The sequence below is a fragment of the Heloderma suspectum genome, chromosome 6 (assembly GCF_057233095.1).
Source record: "Heloderma suspectum isolate Gila_16-S chromosome 6, 16-S_ref, whole genome shotgun sequence".
In the NCBI taxonomy this organism is placed as follows: domain Eukaryota; kingdom Metazoa; phylum Chordata; class Lepidosauria; order Squamata; family Helodermatidae; genus Heloderma; species Heloderma suspectum.
The window spans coordinates 103,602,614-103,620,613 of NC_139463.1; the positions used below are offsets into that span (position 1 = coordinate 103,602,614).

An 18,000-nucleotide genomic window follows, 5' to 3' on the forward strand; every position below is an offset into this window, starting at 1 on the left:
GACTCCTGAGCAGGGGGTGTGTGTGAGAGGGTTTAGGGGAACGCCCCCACCCCAACCCGTCTCTGAGAGCAGGGATATGAAGGCTAACTGAAGGGACTATCTCCCCCGCCTCTTCCGGCGGAGGGATTTTGTTGCTTCCATCAACACGAAGGCGGAGGGATATGACGCTGTGGGCGGAGTTGCGTGCCGTGCGCAGAGAGGAAGGGGATCCGGCAGAGACAGCTAGAGAGAGAGAGAGTCGGGGGGCAGCAGCGGAGACGGAACAGAGAGGGAGGGGGGCCGACGGACGACGAGACCAGAGCCCCCCCCCCGCACGCGCGGGGGAAGGGAGTGCCACGCGAGCCAGCCTCCCTCCCCGCGGCCGGACCCTGCGAGCCAGCCACCCCTCCCCCATCCTTACTCACCTCACCGCTTCGGCCAATCAGCTGTGGGGGGGCGCGAGGATAGCGGAGGGGACCAGCCTCGCGACCAATCAGCGTTCGGGGCTCGCGGGACCCCTCGCCTCGAGCCTGAACGAGGGCGAAAGGGGGGTTGAGTTGAAGCCACCCTCAACGGCCGGCGCTCTTAAAGGTACAGCTTGGGGGGGCAGCGAGAAGAAGGGGGCACTTTCAGCCGGCGGACAACAACCCCCCCCCAGCCTCCAGCTCCTGTCAATGGATTTAAAGGGAGCTCGGCCCTCTTAAAGGGGAGTTCTCAACCCCTCATTGTGGCTACGAGGGAGGGGTGGCTCTTAAAGGTGAAATTTGGGTTGCTCTGGAGGACTTTGAACACTGGCTTCTTAAAGGGGAGTGTGAGCTGACGAGGAGAAATGTTTGGAGGGCGTTTAATTCCGATCGTTAAACGAGCGGATGCCTGACGAGGGAGAACTTTAAAATCCAGATTCTTAAAGGGGCGGCCATGCTTTGGCAGGAAACGTGCGGCGGACTCGAAATCGTGAACCCTTAAAGGGGATTGAAGGCGAGGAATCTTTTTGCAAAACTGGATCCTTAAAGGCAAGGTCACACCCTGGAGGAGGAAGAATCCAGGATCCCCCCCCCTTAAAAAAAAAAGGAAAAAGGAGAAGCTTTCGAGCTTCACAGAGAGGAAGTGACCGCATAGGACGAATCTCCGAAGAGGAGATGCTACCACAGAGGTGCTTATGGGAGCCCTTGCCGTCGTCATCGATGGGGAGGAAGTGACTGCCCTCTGAGCGGAAGCCAGTCGCCATTGTTGGCAGTAATCACATCCGCAGCCTTAAAGGGGAGGCCGCTCAAGCTTTTAGCACTGCCTGGGCACCTTTCGAGCCTCGTTCTTGAAGAGAACAATCTGAGGACAGCTTCTTTTTATCTTTAAAATATATAGGCACTTAAATCAGACGCTTCCTTCGAGCTACAAGACAACTGCTAAGTACTGGTGTTCATTCAAAGGGGTTTTCAGAGCTGGCCTTTCAAAGGCACCCACCCCTGACACTAATCGCAGTTGGAGGGATGCAGAATCCTTACTGAGCGCTAACAGTGCTGGTGTTCAGGGAGTGTTTCTTCTGGACCCAAAGGGGAGGCTTCCTGTTAAAGGAGTGCTCTCTGTGCATTGACAGGAGCTAGTTTCATGTTAAAGATTTCCACTTTTCTAGAGTTTTATGTTTAAAGTATTTAATTGTTTTTTTAATTTAATGGTCTTGCCTTTAAGAGGAAGACACACACACAAAGGTAGCCGCCTGTGCTTCCCTTGAGAGGGGGTTAAACTTGAACAAAGAGGTTCCCTCCTGCTTTTGAGCGGGCTGTCTCAACCAGGACGTTTCTGTCACGGAATACGAAACTCTTTTTTTAAAGAAAAAAAAGAGGAGAGCCTTGTTCTTGCATTTGCTGCTTCTCCGAGTGGTGTCTGTTGAAGAGGAGGTGCCAGTTGAGAGCAGCTGCGATGCACCTGGCTGGTGAGGGGTGAAGGGTGCCCCCCTTTCTCACGTGCTACGACAGCCACCGGACACAACACGACACATTTTCTGTACCTCAAGGGGGGGCATCATGGAAGGAACCGCGGCAGCTTCTGCCCTGTGCTGGAGCGGAGGAGGAGGCAGCAGTAGCCGAGCACGGAGGAAGCGGCGTTGCTCACGGCGGGACCGTGAGAGTCGCTGCACTCGCCGTCGGGGTGGCCGGCCTGGGGATACTCCCCACTGTGGCCTCTCGTCATCCTCGTCTTCAGGGTCGGACAGTGAAGGCCCCTCCCCGCCTGCCCCCGTGGCACCTGGCAAAGGCCGCCCCCTGCAGCAACAGCAGCGCCGGCGTCGGCGGCCTCTCCGACGGCGGAAGAGAGCCTCTGGGTCATCCTGCAGTCGTGACGAGGAGGAGGAGGAGGAAGAGGAGGAGGAGGATCTCATTGATGGCTTTGCCATTGCCAGCTTTGTCAGCCTTGAGGCCCTTGAGGTGAGGATGCTCCCCCAGTTTCTGCCAGAAAGGGGCTGTGGATCTTTAGGCAGGCTGGAGGCTGCTGTCAGGGAGGGGGAGGCACCCTTTTTCTAGGGTGTAATATAGCAAGGAAGGAGAACTGGACTGAACCTAGGATCCCGTCCTTTCCATGGGCTGAGTGCAGGCAGCTAATAGTTGAGACTCCACAGGCCGAATTGAGCTGGGATAAGATGGATTGGGGAATGGGAGTGGAGACTTCTTTAGGTGCTGGTTTGCTTTAATACAGCAGGGTTTGTTTGTTTCTTGTTGCCATGGGATTCCCAAGTCAAGAGACCGCAGTGATGGGGGGTGGGCCCAGTGGATAGTCTAGGACAGGGATGGGCAACTTGTAGGCATCTGGAGGGCCACAACTCATATGATCCCTCACCATTGGCTGTGTTGGCTAGGGCTGATGGGAGTTGTAGGCGAAGAGGTCTGGAGTACCTGATGCAGCAGATTGCTGAAGGCAAGGAAGTGATCTGTCCCTTGGGTGGGAGACCACTGGAAGCCCTATGTAAGAGCAAGAGATTTAAAGCTATGATTGGTGGTGTTCAAGCCATCTAACATAGGACAGAGGCAAATTGGTTGTTTGAACATGTTTTTGCCCTAGATACATTGGGGATATAAATGGGAACCAGGCCATGATAACCTGTGGTTCCTACATCCTGAGAAATGGTACCATAAGAAGAGGATGCGCCATTGGTCTCCTGTGCAGTTAGTCAACTCAAGTAAGGAGGCACACAGACACTCATGTTGCAACTGAGTGGCCTGTGCAAGAAAAGGGGGCAGATCCATTGTTTTCTCCTTGGGATATTATTAAGACAAGAAATATCCCTGTATGAGAGGCTGGAGAAATGAGTGCAGTCAGAGGAGTCTTCTGCTCTTGAAATATAATGATAAAAGGGATGAATTGGTATCTGCTCAGGGGAGTGCCCATTGCTTATTGTTAGAGCTAGTACTTTGTTCATATAAAGACGAGGATTAAATCCCTGATGGTATGGCTAGGTAGAGCCCACAGTCTGACTCAGTATAAGGTACCTCTTTATATTTTGTCCCCAGTAGTGGGACAGTAGGCATGTGTCATGCCAGAGGGTGTGGGGTACAGGGATGTAGCATGAACCATAAAGCAGTGGTGGCTTCAGCAAGCTGAAATTAGGCTTTGAGATGGGGCTGTATCTCCTCTTTGGCTGGGATGGAGCCGCCACCTATTTCCTCTCCCTGGTAGAATGGAACATGCTATTAGCTGTGAATTTCTTAGTGCCTAAATTATGGCAGCATAATCAGCCCACCCCCCTTTGTCCTTCCAGCTATTTTCCTAGTGCTAGGATATGGATCAGTAAATTATATATTTCTTGGCAGGGGTGAGATCACCGGAACTCAGTAGGTGGTAATGTGTAGTTCTTGGATGATGTGCAGGCCACAGCTGTTTTGCCTGCTGAAGCAGCAAAGAAGGCTCGGCTTCACCCAGGAATGCTCTAGGCTGAATTGTAGACCAGTTTTGGACTGACTTCACCTGCCTTTCCTGCTAGGCAGGACTGGGTGAGGAGCAGGGCGTGGACACAGCTGTCTTCGCCAAGCTCCAAAGGAATCGGGCATGTAACGAAGACCTATTCACTGCACAACAGCACACAGAATCACAGAACTGGAAGAGAGGGCGATAACATTAGTCTAACTCCCTGCCCACCCTGAAACAGGCTGTTTCACACCTTCCACTTTTCCTTGTAGGAATTACCTTTTAGACTTTTACCTTCCTCCAAGGTCTTTCTAAGTTGTCAGCTCTTTCCTTGGACAAAAGAGATCTTCCATAAAAGTGACCTCTAGGCCTATGCTGGTCATTTGTGGTGCAGCAAGAGCGGTCTCAAAATAAAATTTTAAAGCACCGGTTCCCGGTATACAAAAGCGTTCACTGTCCGCTGACCTGAAGGAGAACGTTACTTGAATGTTTATTGTAGAGCGGTAAATGACTGGCTCAAGATCACCCAGTGAGCTTTATGACTGAATGGGAATTTGAACCCTGGTCTCCTAGATTCTAGTTGAACACTCTAACCACTACATTGGATCTTGGTCTGGAAATATTAGCACAATATTTAGGATATTATTATATAATTTATTACATTTTTATCCGGCCCTTATTTATAAGAGCTCTGCGTAGTCTATGAGGTTCTTCCTTTTAGTCTAACCAAGCCTTCTTGGCTGTGCTGACTGATGATGATGGGAGTTGTAGTCCAACACATGTGGAGGGCACCATGTTGGGAAAGGCTGACCTAACCCACCTCACAGGATTGTGAAGACGGGAGGTGGTGGCTAGGTTTGCACGACACGCTGTGGCTCGTTGTGGCTTCTTTAAGCCGCCGCACCCATGGGTGGCATCCTGAATATTCAGCCCCTAACCGTGGGTTTTCACATCGTGCGAAACCAGCTGATGGAGGGTTATGCAAGGGTTAAACAACTGGCCGGGTTCACATGACACAACAACCCACGATCAGGGGTTGAATATTCAGGAAGTACCTTTGGGCACTGCCATTTGTTATGGCTTAAATAATGGCCCCGGTGACTGGCCCAAGGCCACCCAGTGTGGTGGCTGAGGAGAGATTTGAATCTTAGTCTTAATCCAACAATATGCCACACTAGTTTTCCCACATTGGGGATATACTTTGATCTCTTAACTTTCCACTTTGGGGAGTGTTTTTTTAAACAAATGAAAATATATACCATGTCTATTCAATAGTGGTATGCATATTTCAATCCCCCTCTCGAAATTTCCAGTTTACATTTTTGGGGTGGTTTTCCATTTTTTCTTTGTGAAACAAATGTAAATTTCTACCCCCTAGAAGATATATTGGCATCTGTTCAGGGATAATCTGGGGAAATGTTTCCTGAGCCCGGGGTGGATCCTCCGCAGTTGATTTGGTTTGATGCATGCATGCCTTGTCACCCACCTGCAGAAGGATGCAACCTTGAAGACCCCAGAGCGATTGGAGCTTCGGATGAAGCATTCTGGAAAGAGAAAACGGGGCGAGGGGAACAACTCTGAGCCCGAGGATGAGGATGGGAGCTCAGAGAAGGGTCGCAGCCAGGGCTGTGGAGGGGAGAGAGCACTGAGGAAACGTAGCAAGAGACGGCACAAAGAGGTGAGGCCTGGGGAATATGGGGATGGCATGGAGCAGAGGAAACTGAGGCATGTGGGGGCATGTGGAGGGGAAAGCAGCTAAGCAGAGGTTTGCTCATCTGCAATTTGCATTCATATTAAGCATTAATATGTAGGTATTGGGGATAGATGCAAAAGCAGGCTTGACAGCAGCTAACATAATAAGAACAATTGGTGTGCTGTGCACAGACTGCTCCAGTCAGGTGACTTTGTGGAGCAGGGTGGGGGAATGCAGACATTAGTGGGCATCCATCGTGGTTGGTTTGGGGCATGTAACCAACAGGATTTTGCCATACAACCTCTCCCTTTTAATACATGCACTTGGAATCTAGGGTTTTCTTGTGAAACAAGGCAAGGGGAAAAAAAAACCTGACTCGGCCTGAAGCATTGTGTTCCTAGGTTGTCCGTTGTTTTTTTTTTAATGTTCTTCTCTTTCTGAGTACAGAATCATGTCAAAAACATTGGTTGAGCAAGGAGCAAAATGAAGAGCTGCCAGAAGTCAGTAAATCACATGAGTGCAGAAGGCATTCTTGGGAGCTAGGATAGTGTGGCAGACTTGCAAGCTTCAGGAAAATTAATCATTCTTGGTTGGCAGAGAGTGGAGCCCACAGGAATGAGTTAACTCTTCTTCTCCATGAGAAGACAGGAATATATAAAGGAGAAGAGTGAACAAAAACATTTCTCTTTTTCTTCCCCCATCCATCATCAATTAGTTATGGGGAGGATAGATTTTGCTGCTGGACTTAAGCCACTGAACATCTGAAAAAGAGTTTCTTTGAACATTTGCAGGGTGTCTTTCCTTTGTTCAGTAGTAAATGAGAGTTTGCCCATGTGGATTAAAGATGAGGGACTCCAAGTGAATGTGCATCACCTTGAGGCTGGCTCAAAGTCCCAGCACTTCTAATAGTAGAAATTAAGTAGAGACAGACAGTAATAGAGGGGAGCATAGTTGACATAATTCATACGAGGCTTGTGATTTGAGGGTGGGAGATCAGCCAATAGATGGCTTTCTGTTGGGCAGTGGAATCTGGAAAAGGAAGTTGAGTTTTGGTGACGTCAATAAAGATGTCATGCCAACAGGGGGCCCCTGAATGAAATGCTACTAATCATTTGAACAGAGAGACTATGTCAGCACCTCAGTCAGAACTGCTATTCCCCACCCAGCAAAATGGCTCTTGGCATTCTCAAAAAACCAGATGACTTGGGAGCAAAAGACTGAGCTGTTGATTCCAGCAGATGCAATGTGTGCTTGTGTAGGGCATGCCAGCCTGTCACAAGCCAGGATCATCCTCTCCCTTGGGAACACAGAGCGTTTATTTCTAAAACAGACACGTTATTTCTTATTTCCAGTGTAGATCTTACAGTCATGCAACTCTCCTGACAGAACAAGTGTGCTTGGCATCTAGGGCCCCAGCACTTTGTCTTTTTGTTTTTAAGGAATGGCAGTCTGCAATAATTGTGTGCCTAATCTTCCCTCACTTTTTATTTTTTTATTTCCAGCCGTCTCTCCAATCCTACCTGGAAACTGGATATATAGTAAGTAATCTCTTGGTTTTGGGCTGTAGTTTGCCTAGCAGTTAGTCCTGGCAGCACATTGTTCCACTGCTCAAGCATTCCATTCGTGAAGGGGTTAATCACAGAAGGGCCGGGAGATCTGGGGAATCTTCTTCTCCGTGCTAGACCAGGGCAGATCCTGGACTATTGGACAGCTAGAAGGCACTATGTCTGCTTCTTCATGCCCAAGTAGATACAGCTATGCTTCTTTGCAATGACATCAACCTGCATGATTTCTTTGTGTTTCATTCTGTTTCCTTTGAAGGCCTCAGGGCATACGGACTCGCTTCATGAGTGTTGGTTATTGGCAGATCACGCTTTCTGTGTTGTTCCATTCTAACATGGAACATTCTAACATTACCTTTTTGTGCCCTTGCAATCTCTTTTCCTCACCTATACACTTTAGTACGGGCCGCAATATCGCCTAGCTGCTGTTGGGCTACAAAAACCTAACGTTGAGTCCTCAACTGAGCCTCCTCCTTCAGTCCTCTACAGAGCCTGCAGTTGACCGGTGTAGGATGGCGGGGAGTGTTTTGAGATTGCTGCTGTACTTGACTCTCCTCTCTTTCTCCCTTTGCAGTGTGATACAGAAAGCGACCCAGAGGAGCAGGTAGGCATTGACCCAACCCTAGTCCTATCATTTGCCAGCCTTCAGTTGTGACTGTCACACCTCTTGGCGCTTACAGATAGCTGTATATATTTTTCCGAGGGTGCATGGCTGGGGAGTGGGTGGGGGTGTTGTTCTGCGGGGAAATATTGCAAGAGAGATCCAGACATGTGAAGGGCACAAAGGCTCCATTTCTATACACACTGAGCCACTTCTGTGGTCCCATCCCACACTAACATCGAGTGTGTGATTACTTCAAGCATGGGGGACTTTCCACAATTCTGCAAAGGTTCTGTGAAAACCTCCAGCCCCTCTTGCCTAATCCCAGACCCAGTGCGTGTAGGGCGTAAGCCACTGAAGACTCCATAGGATGGGTGGGCCACGTGTGGCCCCTGACAATCCCTGAAAAAAAGAAACAAAATGGTGCTCTGTAACAGCTTCTGAGTGCCAAAAGGCTGAACTGCCCAGAGATCTTCAGCTTTTGGGCAGTATAGAAATGTAATAAATCAATCAATCAAAAGGGTCAAATTTAGCTTGATAGCAAGCTAATATTTAATTTCGCCTCCCAGTGTGGCCTGCAGGGCGGGGCGTCCATGGGCCAGAAATGGTCTCTGGACCTCCTGCAGTCACCCACCCCTGCTGTAGGCGGTCAGCATGAGCACCTTGAGTTGTACTGGGAGTCTGTAGGAAGCCTGTGTAAGCCAAGAGTAACATAACAGTTTCCCAGAGGCCTGTTCCTGTTGGAAGGCAAGTGGCCGTATTCTGCACCAGCGCCCATTGCCAAGACGTGGCCCTATGTAGCACATGTAGAGGTAGCCTTCCCTCCATATGAACAAAGTTGTGTGTGTGAGCTGCTGGCTTGAATGCAAATGGACAGGTGGCAATAAACAAAGAGCATTTCTGACTGTGTTAGAAATCCTTTCCTGCTCAGCTGTCTGTCATGCAAAGCAGCCAGTTTTGTTAATTTAAAGAGTGAATCAGTCCTCGTTTGTATGAAGAGCTGTTGCAGCCTTCCCCAACTGGTGCCTTCCAGAGGTGTTGGACTACATCTTGCATAATCCCACAGCCACCATCTGGGATTATGGGAGTTGTAATCTAACACCTCTGGAGGGCACCGAGCTGGGGAAGGCTGAGCTACTGTATCTCTTGCTGTATCTCTTGCTTCCAAAGGAAGAAGATTTCGGGCAGCTTTTCAGTCTGTATTAAAATGAATTTGAGGTGGTGCATATATTAACATCTTCTTTGGGGATCTAAATAATGCCCTTGCCCCCTGTGTTTCTTGTCTCTGCAGGCCTCCGTTGATGACCTCGAACAGTCATTCACTGTCTCAACCAGCAAAGGTGAGGGGTGGGTGAATGGGGGGTGGGGGTGGTGGAGGCTGTCTGTGGGTCTCTGTGCCAAAGAGGGCACCACAACAGTTCTAAAACATGGATATTTCGGTATGTGCCAGCTGGCTTGGATGTGGTTGGGAAGGGACTGGAGCTCCGTGGTAGAGCACCTGCTCTGTGTGGAGAAGGCCCCCGATGCAGTCCTCAGCACATCCAGTTAAAAGATTCCAGAGAGTAGCTTCAAGTCGAAGCAGACCGTACGGTCTAGACTGGCCACCCCCAGCCTGGTGCCCTCCAGATGTGTTGGACCGCAGCTCCCCTTTTCCCATTGGCCATTATTGCAGTCCAACATACCTGGAGGGCACCGGGCTGGGGGTGGCCGGTCTAGACGGATCACTGGCCTAGTTTCCCCTGTTCATTTTATCTATAGCCAGATGTACATTAGCCGGATCAAGACTGTTCTCTTGGCCGAGGTGCCAAAAAAGACTCTGATTGGCAGAACTTTATTCCAGTAGCGGGAACCAACACTGGATTTCCTTTTCTCTACCTCATGACGCAGCCTATGATGCGTTTGGCATGGTGATGGGGGCACCTGAATTGGGACAAAATGTACTTAACTATACTCAATTCTGTGTCTCTTTTTGAGAGCGAGGTAAACCCTTCTGAGTTCCACAAAGGCTTGTGGTAGTAGTAACAGTAGTAGTAGTAGTAGTAATAGTAATAATAAATATAGTACTGTGTAGTAAATGCTTGAAGTGCTTAGTGCTGTAACCAGTTGTCCCTTCTGCCTCCGCCACCAGGGTTTCTACCCACTTTGTATTTGCTCTTTTCATAGGTTTTTTAAGGGCACCATTGCTTGTGGGTATTTACCTCCTCCACCCCCAGAATGACTCTCTGTAGTAGGTCCCCGTGGCTCCTGTTCTGCATGGCAGAAACTGGCCAAGAGATGACGCTGGCCCAGCTGTTGAGACCGTGGCTGAGTTAGGCTTTCACCCCAGGTTCTCAATCCCGCATGGTCCATTGGGACCTCACTGGCACCCTCACCTCCGTTTTCTCCCCCTTTTTCTTCTGGAAGCCTCGGGACCCATTGGTGCATTAAACGGGAGCTGTGAAGCCAAACTCTCTGTGATCCCTAAAGTCTCTGGCCTGGAGCGGAGCCAGGAGCGCAACTACGAGGCCGACCGGGACCCCCTGCTAGTGCCTTTCCTGCCCAAGGAGCCCCCTTCTCAGGCAGCCGTGGCCCCTGTTCCAGCTCAGACCCTCCTGCCCCCCAGCCCTCCCGCCCCACCGCCTGTAAGGACTCGGGCTTCGACACCGAATGCTCTTCGCGGGACTCCCCAGCCCAGAGGCCAGCTTCCTCCGACACCTCAGGGGGGCGCAGTCCCCCACAACATCACCCAGAGCCAGCTGCACATGAAGGCACCACCCTTTGCCAGCCAGACGCAGGCTCCGTATGCTGTAGGGCTGGACCTCAGCACTGGAGGGTGAGTTCCAGCATGATGTACCCACAGAGCTTACTCTACCTTTTCCCTTTTCTCCTATTTGCCCTCCTTCCATCTCTCTCTCTCTCTCTCTCTCTCTCTCTCTCAGGCTCCCCCCCCTTTTACGTTTCCTCTCTCAGTTTTTATCCTTTCTTTCTCCCTCCCTTCTTTTCCCTCTCCATTTTTCTTCCCTTCAGCCATTGCTCCTCCTCCTCCCTGTCTCCTTCAAGCAATTCCCCTTGTGTCTTAATAATTTACAACACTTTATAGAGCACTTGACAGCTTTCAACGGCCTTTGAATATCCTTGCAGCAACCCCATAAATAGGTCAGTACTGTTATAGTGCAGATGGGTTGACTGAGGCTGAGAGAGAGAGAGGCTTGCCTAAGACCACCTGGTAATGCACAGGCGAGATTGAACTGGGACGTCGCGCTCCTCGGTTCTGTCACCTTGTGACTCCAGTGTGCATTTTCGCTGCACTTTGGCTCCCCCTTTGTTCCCCCTCTTTTATTTGCTTTTCCCTCCCCTTTTTCTTTAGAAATATGCCTCTTTTTTAAAAAAGAAAAAGTTCCATTCCTTGCTTCTTTCCCCATAACTTTCACGTAGGTGCACTCATCAGAAAAATGAATTGGTTTGACATCGTTAAACTGCAGATGTGTCCCAGCTTAATTCCGGTTATCTAAGCAAGTGTTACAAAAAGTCCTTTCTCTAAGGTTACTTTGAATAAAAGATTCTGAAGATTCCTTCTCTGGCTTGTGTCCTTACTGGCTTCTTTCATGACTCTGTCTCCTCCTGACTTGTGCGCTGCAAATTATTTTTCTCTCCCTTTTTCAGGTGCAGCCGCGGCGCAGCTCACCCTAAGCCCATCCTCCCGCCCTGCTCCCCTTCTTCCTCTCAGCTCCCTCACCGACCCTCCACCCCCTCGCTGGCCCTGCCTCCCCACGCCTTTCCGTCCACACTTCGGCCCCCTTCCCACCACCACCCCCAAGGCATGTTCACCCCCTCGCCTGGCCTCCCCCCACCACCCCCGCTGCTTCAAGTTGCCGGGCACCCAGCTGCAGCCGCTCCCATATCTGGTAAGAGAGACTTGGTTGGAGGGGCGTGATAAGGGCTTTGGAAAGAAGAAAGGCCGGGGCTGAGTGGAAAGGAAGAGGCAGTTGTTGCAAATCGGGCTGTTCACACAATATGCTGTACACACATACAGGAGTTCGTACACAGGTGCAACAGATCTTAGTATGAATGACTGTACAGATGTCAGTTGTAAACTTCAACGTGATTATTGGACCCCTGAAAAATGTAGAGTATAAATTTTGTGGACTGCTGTACTCAAGTTCTGTATACCTGGGTACAGTGTTGTGGTAAATTTTGAAGGGCAGGTGCTCATCATGACAGTCTCCATAGCCTCAGGGAGAGTCCAAAAATTCAGGCAGCTGCGTTGAGCTATATTAACAAATCTAACAATTTTCATCTCCACCAGGAGCAGGTCATCAGCAAATCTAATGGGTCTTAATTGCCCATGCAATACCAAGCCACCCCCAAATACTTCACATTACCACAAGGAGCATTATATTGTTGCTGGGAAATTAATTTTCCCACAGCTACTGTGAGGATTTTAGCTAAACTCAGAGGGAAGAGGGAAGTCTGGAGCTGGGGTGGCAGTGGATGTCAGCATCCCTGCTAATATAAAAGTGACGGTGCTGCATCCCCGTGAGCCTTGCCTCCGCTACACCACTGCCTGGATACAATCGTCTGAGGTGAATTTCTAATTTCATGGGTGTCCCTTTGGTGAATGTGGGGGTATGGGTTGAGGCGGTGAAGGTGGGCAATCTAAGGCTCCTGTGGTACTACTCTTTGTGTCTTGTGAACCCCAGTTTTAAGTTTTTGAAGTAAATTTCTAATCCTCATGGTGTTGGGGATTGGCAGGGAGAGAGATTTTTGAACATACAATGACAACCTGAAGCAGGAAGTAAAAGAAATTCTAGGGGAAGTTGGGGGAAATAGATTTGCCAGGGAGAATACAGGGAAGGCTTTGCTCCAGAGGAGTCAGGCTGCCTTAGAGGGTGACATGTCTTCTTGACAAAAAGAACCCTGGTAAGAGGAGAACTCCGGAGCTGAGCCTTGCTCCAATGCTTGTGGGTCAGATGGGAGTTCCTGTGGGGCAGGGGCTATGTGCAGATGGAGAGTCGCACAGGTGGGTGGGGGTCCACTCTTTTTCCAGCACCTCATGGACTCCCCTGCCCCCACCAACGTGCCTTTCAGTGATTCGTTCTTCTGCTTCCCCAGAACAAGAACTGATCCGCCAAGACCTGAGCTCCCGGTTCCTCACGGCACAAGGCAGTGCCGACATGGGGGCCGCCGCCATTCGCCCCCTGGCCTTCCAGTTCCACCAACACAACCACCAGCACCAGCACACCCACCAGCACACCCACCAGCACTTCACACCTTTCCCGCCAGGCATGGTGCCCACGCCCAGCCCAGCCATGGTGAGTGCCACCTTGCACAGGCTTTCTGAGAAGGGTATGGGGACAGGCCTGCATGTTGCAGCCTCTGATATAGGAGTGAGCCTTTTAGGGCCAGGGGTTGGAATAATCTTCCCATCCCCATCCACCAGCAAGAAGTGTAATTTTCTGGTTCTATTCTCTCTCCCTCCGCAGTTTGAGAAATACCCGGGCAAGATGGATGGACTCCTGAGGCATAATGTAAGTGCAGCCTTTTTGAAGGGGTGTGTGTGTGTGTGGCCTTTTTGGCAGGGAGGCCCAAGGAAGATTATAAAGCTGTGTATCCTGAGAAACGAACTGAACCCCCCTCCCCCCCGCCTCGTTTTTTCCGGGTGGCGTTTCCATCGCTTTCTCTTCTTCTTCCAGTTCTATGCCGCATACCCCCCAACTGTGTCGGGGATCTCCCCAGTCCTGCCTCCCGCTGTGTCCTTTGGCTCCCTGCAGGGGGCGTTCCAACCTAAGGTGAACCCTCCAGATGTAGTAGACAAATGGGCTTTCTTGGAAGTGGGGGGGGGAAGTTTGGAATTCAGGGCTCCTGGGTTTTCTTCCCACCTCCTGGCAATAGGGGGTCTAGTGGATTTCCAGTAGGGAGGACTGAGGGCCAGGATGCCTGGGTTCTCTGTGTGAGGAATGAGCTTGGTGGGGTAGAGTAGAGGATGCGGGGAGCCAGGGTGACCGGGGAACAGTGGTGCTCCATGGGTTTGAGCAGGTGTTTGGACTCATGAGTTCACTGGCTGGTTCTGGAAAGGCAGCAGGGCCCAGCAGATCAGCCCTCGTGGGGGGTGGGGGGTATGTTGCTTGCATACAGTGGTATTATCCCCTTCTCCTGAGTTGACCAGTGATCCTGAAGGTTAGGAGAGGGCTGCTGGGAACCAAGACCCTTTGGTAGTTGGGTGGCAAGCCAGGATCCTTGGCTTCTGTGGGGAAAGCATAGAAACTTTGAGGGCTGGGTGGCAGAGGGAATTCCCAAGCTCTGCCATTGAAAGGGGGCGGCATTCAGGATCCTCTGTGCGGGGTGTGGCATCTGAATGACAAGAGCAGGGCAGAGAGGGGAGCTATGCTCAGAGGTCTATCCAGCACCCTGACTGCCCTCTTTCTTCCCCAGAGCACTAACCCTGATCTGCCATCCCGCCTGGCCGCTGTCCCGCCCAGCTTGGCCCAGAAAGGCACCCAGGTGAGTTTGCCATCTATATCGGGAGGGGTGAGGTAAGGTGAGGTGGGGGTAGTGAGGAGACAACCGCTAACCCCCCGCGTGGCTTTTCTGTCTCATTGCAGCTCACTGATCCCTTCCGGCCAGCGCTGAGAGTGAGTAACCCCCAGTACCCCTCCTGGCTGCAGTGCAATGGGATGGATGCGTGGGGGGGGTGCATAAGGCCTAGCGGTGGCTGACCAGCAGGGGAGAGAGGTGGGAGATGCACAGTGGGGTGCGGAGAAGTGACTCAGTCAGGATGTAGGGCAGCTTGTGCCTGGCCCAGCAGGGACCTAACGTGCAGAGCTGACAGTTCCCCCCTCTCTCGCAGAAGCCCGGGAAGTGGTGCGCCATGCATGTCCGTGTAGCATATATGATCCTGCGGCACCAGGAGAAGATGAAGGTAGGGTGGGCCTGCGCTGCCTCCCCCCTTGGCCTGTATACAGTGACGGGGCGTGGCGCAGCTCCTGCCGGTGGCCACCAAAGGGTTGCTGCAAGCGACGGGAGAGGCCTCTCCCCTTCTGTTCAGACCCTGGATCCAAATTGGGGTCTGTGAGTCTGGGCTTAGGAGGCTGGAAAACTAGGAACCCCCCCCCCCCCAAAGCTGGGGCGGGGCTGAGCAGGAGGTGTCCTGCCAAAGAACAGGCTGAGGCTGGTGTGGCTGAAGGGATGCCAGGTCTGTTGCTCACAGGGGGTCTGCATTCTCCTTTCTTTCCTCACAGCTGATGCAGGGGGACCCCCACAAATTGGATTTCCGGAATGACCTCCTCACCGGCTTGCCTGGGACGGGAGCCTTTGGCAGTCTGCCCCACGGCCAGGAGCTGGCGCGCCCTGCCACCCTCTTCACGGCCTCTGGTCAGTGCCCTCTGCTCCATCTGGGAGGGACTTTCCCTGAGGAGTACAAGATGAGGGAGCCTTAGGGCTCACCCTGCCCACTTTCAGACCCTCATACAAATGGTGCCCCCTTTATTTATTTATTTATTAAATTTATTAATCGCCCATCTGACTGGTCACCCAGCCACTCTGGGCGATGTACAACCCACCATAAAACAATTTAAAACAATAAAATTTTACCATAATTTTTTTTTTTTAAATACCCTAACCCACCCCAAATGCCTGCCTGAACAACCACGTTTTTAATGCACGACGGAAACTCATTAAAGAGGGGGCATGACGGAGTTCCCTAGGGAGGGAGTTCCACAGAGTGGGGGCCACCACAGAGAAGGCCCTCTCCCTCGTCCCCACCAGTCTAGCTGTCCTGGCTGATGGGACAGAGAGAAGGCCATCTGAGGCTGATCTTGTTAAGCGGCCTGTCTGGTGTTGCTGGAGGCGCTCCTTAAGATAGGCTGGGCCGGAACCGTATAGGGTTTTAAAGGTCAAAACCAACACCTTGAATTTGGCCTGGAAAACAACTGGTAACCAGTGCAACTCCTTCAGCACTGGAGTGATGTGATCTCACCGGCGGCTGCCTTTAATCAGGCGAGCCGCCGCGTTCTGTACCAGGTGCAGCTTCCGAACCGTCTTCTCCATGGCAGTGACAGTAGCGAGCTTTCCTAGAAACCTAAGAAGTGCTTCCTGACTACATGGTATTTCAAGGGACGTTTTTCTCTGCTTCCACTGTCTGTCAAATATGAACAGGTGTGCCCTACCATTATAGCAGGAGTGCAGAATCTGACACCCAGGGGCCAATCCGGCCCTCCAGGGTTTCCCAGAAAGCCATACCCCTTTCTCCTTGCCCCCAGCCACCGATCGTTTAGTGGTTTCCCAGCTCTTGTGCAATTTCCCCCATTCGAAAAGGTTGAAATGCCTCTGCTAAGGCCTAGTTACTGATAGTAAGAGCTTTAGGCTACATTATGCCAGTATTTTTGGCCTCTCTCCCTTTTGCCTTTGGCCTCACCCACCACTGGAATGCAGGCCTCGAAGGCTTCTCTGAAATTAAATTTGGCCCTTAGGCAGAAAGAGGTTCTGCACCCTGATTTATAGGGTTGTTAGCAAAAACAATCAAGACAGTAAAACAGGTTCTGTACTCTAGAAATTATATGAGAGTGGCAAAGGCTGTCACCCTTGAAGGACTGACTTCTGTTCTTGGGAGCCCAGCATCCTGTAGCTATGCGGTACATCCCTTTCTTCCCTCTAGCAGGACTCTTGACCTTTAACTCTTCTCCCCTGCCACCCCCTCTGTCTTGCAGGTGTCGTCCACCCAGGCAGTGGCTCCTCTTTTGGTCCTGCCAGCACCCCTCACGGCTCCTTCCTGAGCCCCAGCCCCCACATTGGTAAGAGCTGGCACACCAGAGTGACGGAGCAAATGGGACACGAGCCCGAAGCATCCGCACGATTGCTCACCCCTCTACTCGCCTCTTTTCCAGATCCCTTTGGCAGGCCCCCCAGCTTTGCCTCCCTGGCAGCACTCTCCAATGGGGCTTTTGGGGGCCTGGGCAATCCGTCCTTCAGTGAGTATTATTGGGGGAAAGGGGTCTAAGAAGCTATCATTGAATGTGGGCAGGAAGGTATTCCTTGGGGTTTCCCAGAGAAGCTATTATTAATGGGGGCAGGAAGGTGGTTTCCGCAGATGCTTCTAGCCCAGGTAAGCAAGTGATGAAGGATGACATGCCCATTTGATAGGTGGGGATAGAGTCCCAGGCTCCAGAATCCCACCATTTTCCTCTACCCACTGCACCTCACTATTTCAGCTGGAGAAGTAACCCAGCAAGGCTGATTTCCCATCCGAGCCCCCTAACCCTTTACCATCAACTGGAGAAAGAAACTCAGGAGTTCTAGTTTTTCACTCTTCTTAATTGACACACTACTCCTTGCTTCCTCCCCAGAGCTGGAGGGAAAATCCAAAAGTCCTGGATCCCACCCTCTCTTAGAGGCTGAGCCTTGGGATTTTCCCCATTGCTGGAGCCACAGCTTCCAGACCTTTCCTGCCACTTGTTCTCCTATTTATTTGGCTGTCCTTTCAAGGCTCAGATAAGACCTTGCACCTCCATTGCAGTCTTGAGTTTGTTGGGACTGATCTCCACTTTCAGAAAAAGCAAATGGTAAAGTCCTCCCAGGATTCAACCCACTGGAAATGGTATGGGCAGCGAGGGCAGGAAATAGAGGCAAGTTCTCTGCACGTAGCATACAAAGGAGAAGCCTAGGTTAGAACCCTTCTCCCTTTTATGCTAGTTTCCTCTGTGCCAAACGTTTTTGCTGTGAGGGATCATTCAAACATGTGATGTCCTCCCTCCTCCTCCATTCACCACAAGCAGCATTTTGAAGTGGTACAGTTCAAGAGGACTGTACCGTGGCCTTTTTCTAAATACTTGTATACATGAGTTCTTAGTTTGGGGCTTTTCACCATGGTGTGCTGTCTACTAGGGCTCTTACTCCAGTGTGGGAACCAAGTTGCTTCCATATTTGCTGGCTGGGCAACTCCTGGTGCCTAGGGCTTTTGATTATGTACCCCACTGTTCCAGAGGTTGGGGGGGCCGCTGTGCTGCTAACATGCCGGGTCTGATTCCTGCTTTCCCTCCCAGACTCGAGCGCTGTCTTTGGGCAGAAGGACAGCCCCGGAGCTCCAGGCTTCCCTAGCCCCCACGAGGCATGGAACCGCCTACACCGCACACCCCCTTCCTTCCCCACTGCCCCAGCCTGGCCCAAAGGTGGCACTGGTGATGGGACTGACCGTGGAGGCACCCAGCATGACAAGGAGAGCGAGAAGCCAGAAGGGCCAGTGATCAAGGACGAAAAGGACAGGTGAGAGGCAAAGGAGGGACAGGCCATAGAGCTGA

At 51.3% G+C, this 18,000-nt stretch overlaps 1 protein-coding gene across 8 annotated transcripts in view; it reads left to right on the forward strand.

Annotated features, from left to right (window-relative positions):
* The first annotated feature begins 143 nt into the window (after window positions 1-143).
* FBRS (fibrosin) overlaps window positions 144-18,000 on the forward strand; it is a 32,411-nt gene continuing 14,554 nt past the window's right edge. The window contains exons 1-17 of one of the 8 annotated variants that reach the window (XM_084805898.1): window positions 144-2,399; window positions 5,366-5,551; window positions 7,069-7,104; window positions 7,703-7,732; window positions 9,021-9,069; window positions 10,133-10,541; window positions 11,372-11,613; window positions 12,821-13,020; window positions 13,192-13,236; window positions 13,402-13,497; window positions 14,141-14,209; window positions 14,311-14,340; window positions 14,556-14,776; window positions 14,916-15,079; window positions 16,414-16,497; window positions 16,591-16,674; window positions 17,746-17,965. In XM_084805898.1, the coding sequence (XP_084662024.1) occupies window positions 2,001-2,399; window positions 5,366-5,551; window positions 7,069-7,104; window positions 7,703-7,732; window positions 9,021-9,069; window positions 10,133-10,541; window positions 11,372-11,613; window positions 12,821-13,020; window positions 13,192-13,236; window positions 13,402-13,497; window positions 14,141-14,209; window positions 14,311-14,340; window positions 14,556-14,776; window positions 14,916-15,079; window positions 16,414-16,497; window positions 16,591-16,674; window positions 17,746-17,965 (2,564 nt within the window). In that variant the 5' untranslated portion in view covers window positions 144-2,000. Of the gene's footprint in view, window positions 2,400-2,491; window positions 3,149-5,365; window positions 5,552-7,068; window positions 7,105-7,702; window positions 7,733-9,020; window positions 9,070-10,132; window positions 10,542-11,371; window positions 11,614-12,820; window positions 13,021-13,191; window positions 13,498-14,140; window positions 14,210-14,310; window positions 14,341-14,555; window positions 14,777-14,915; window positions 15,080-16,413; window positions 16,675-17,745; window positions 17,966-18,000 lie in introns of those variants that run through there. The other 7 variants (XM_084805894.1, XM_084805892.1, XM_084805893.1 and 4 more) reach the window with 7 other exon arrangements.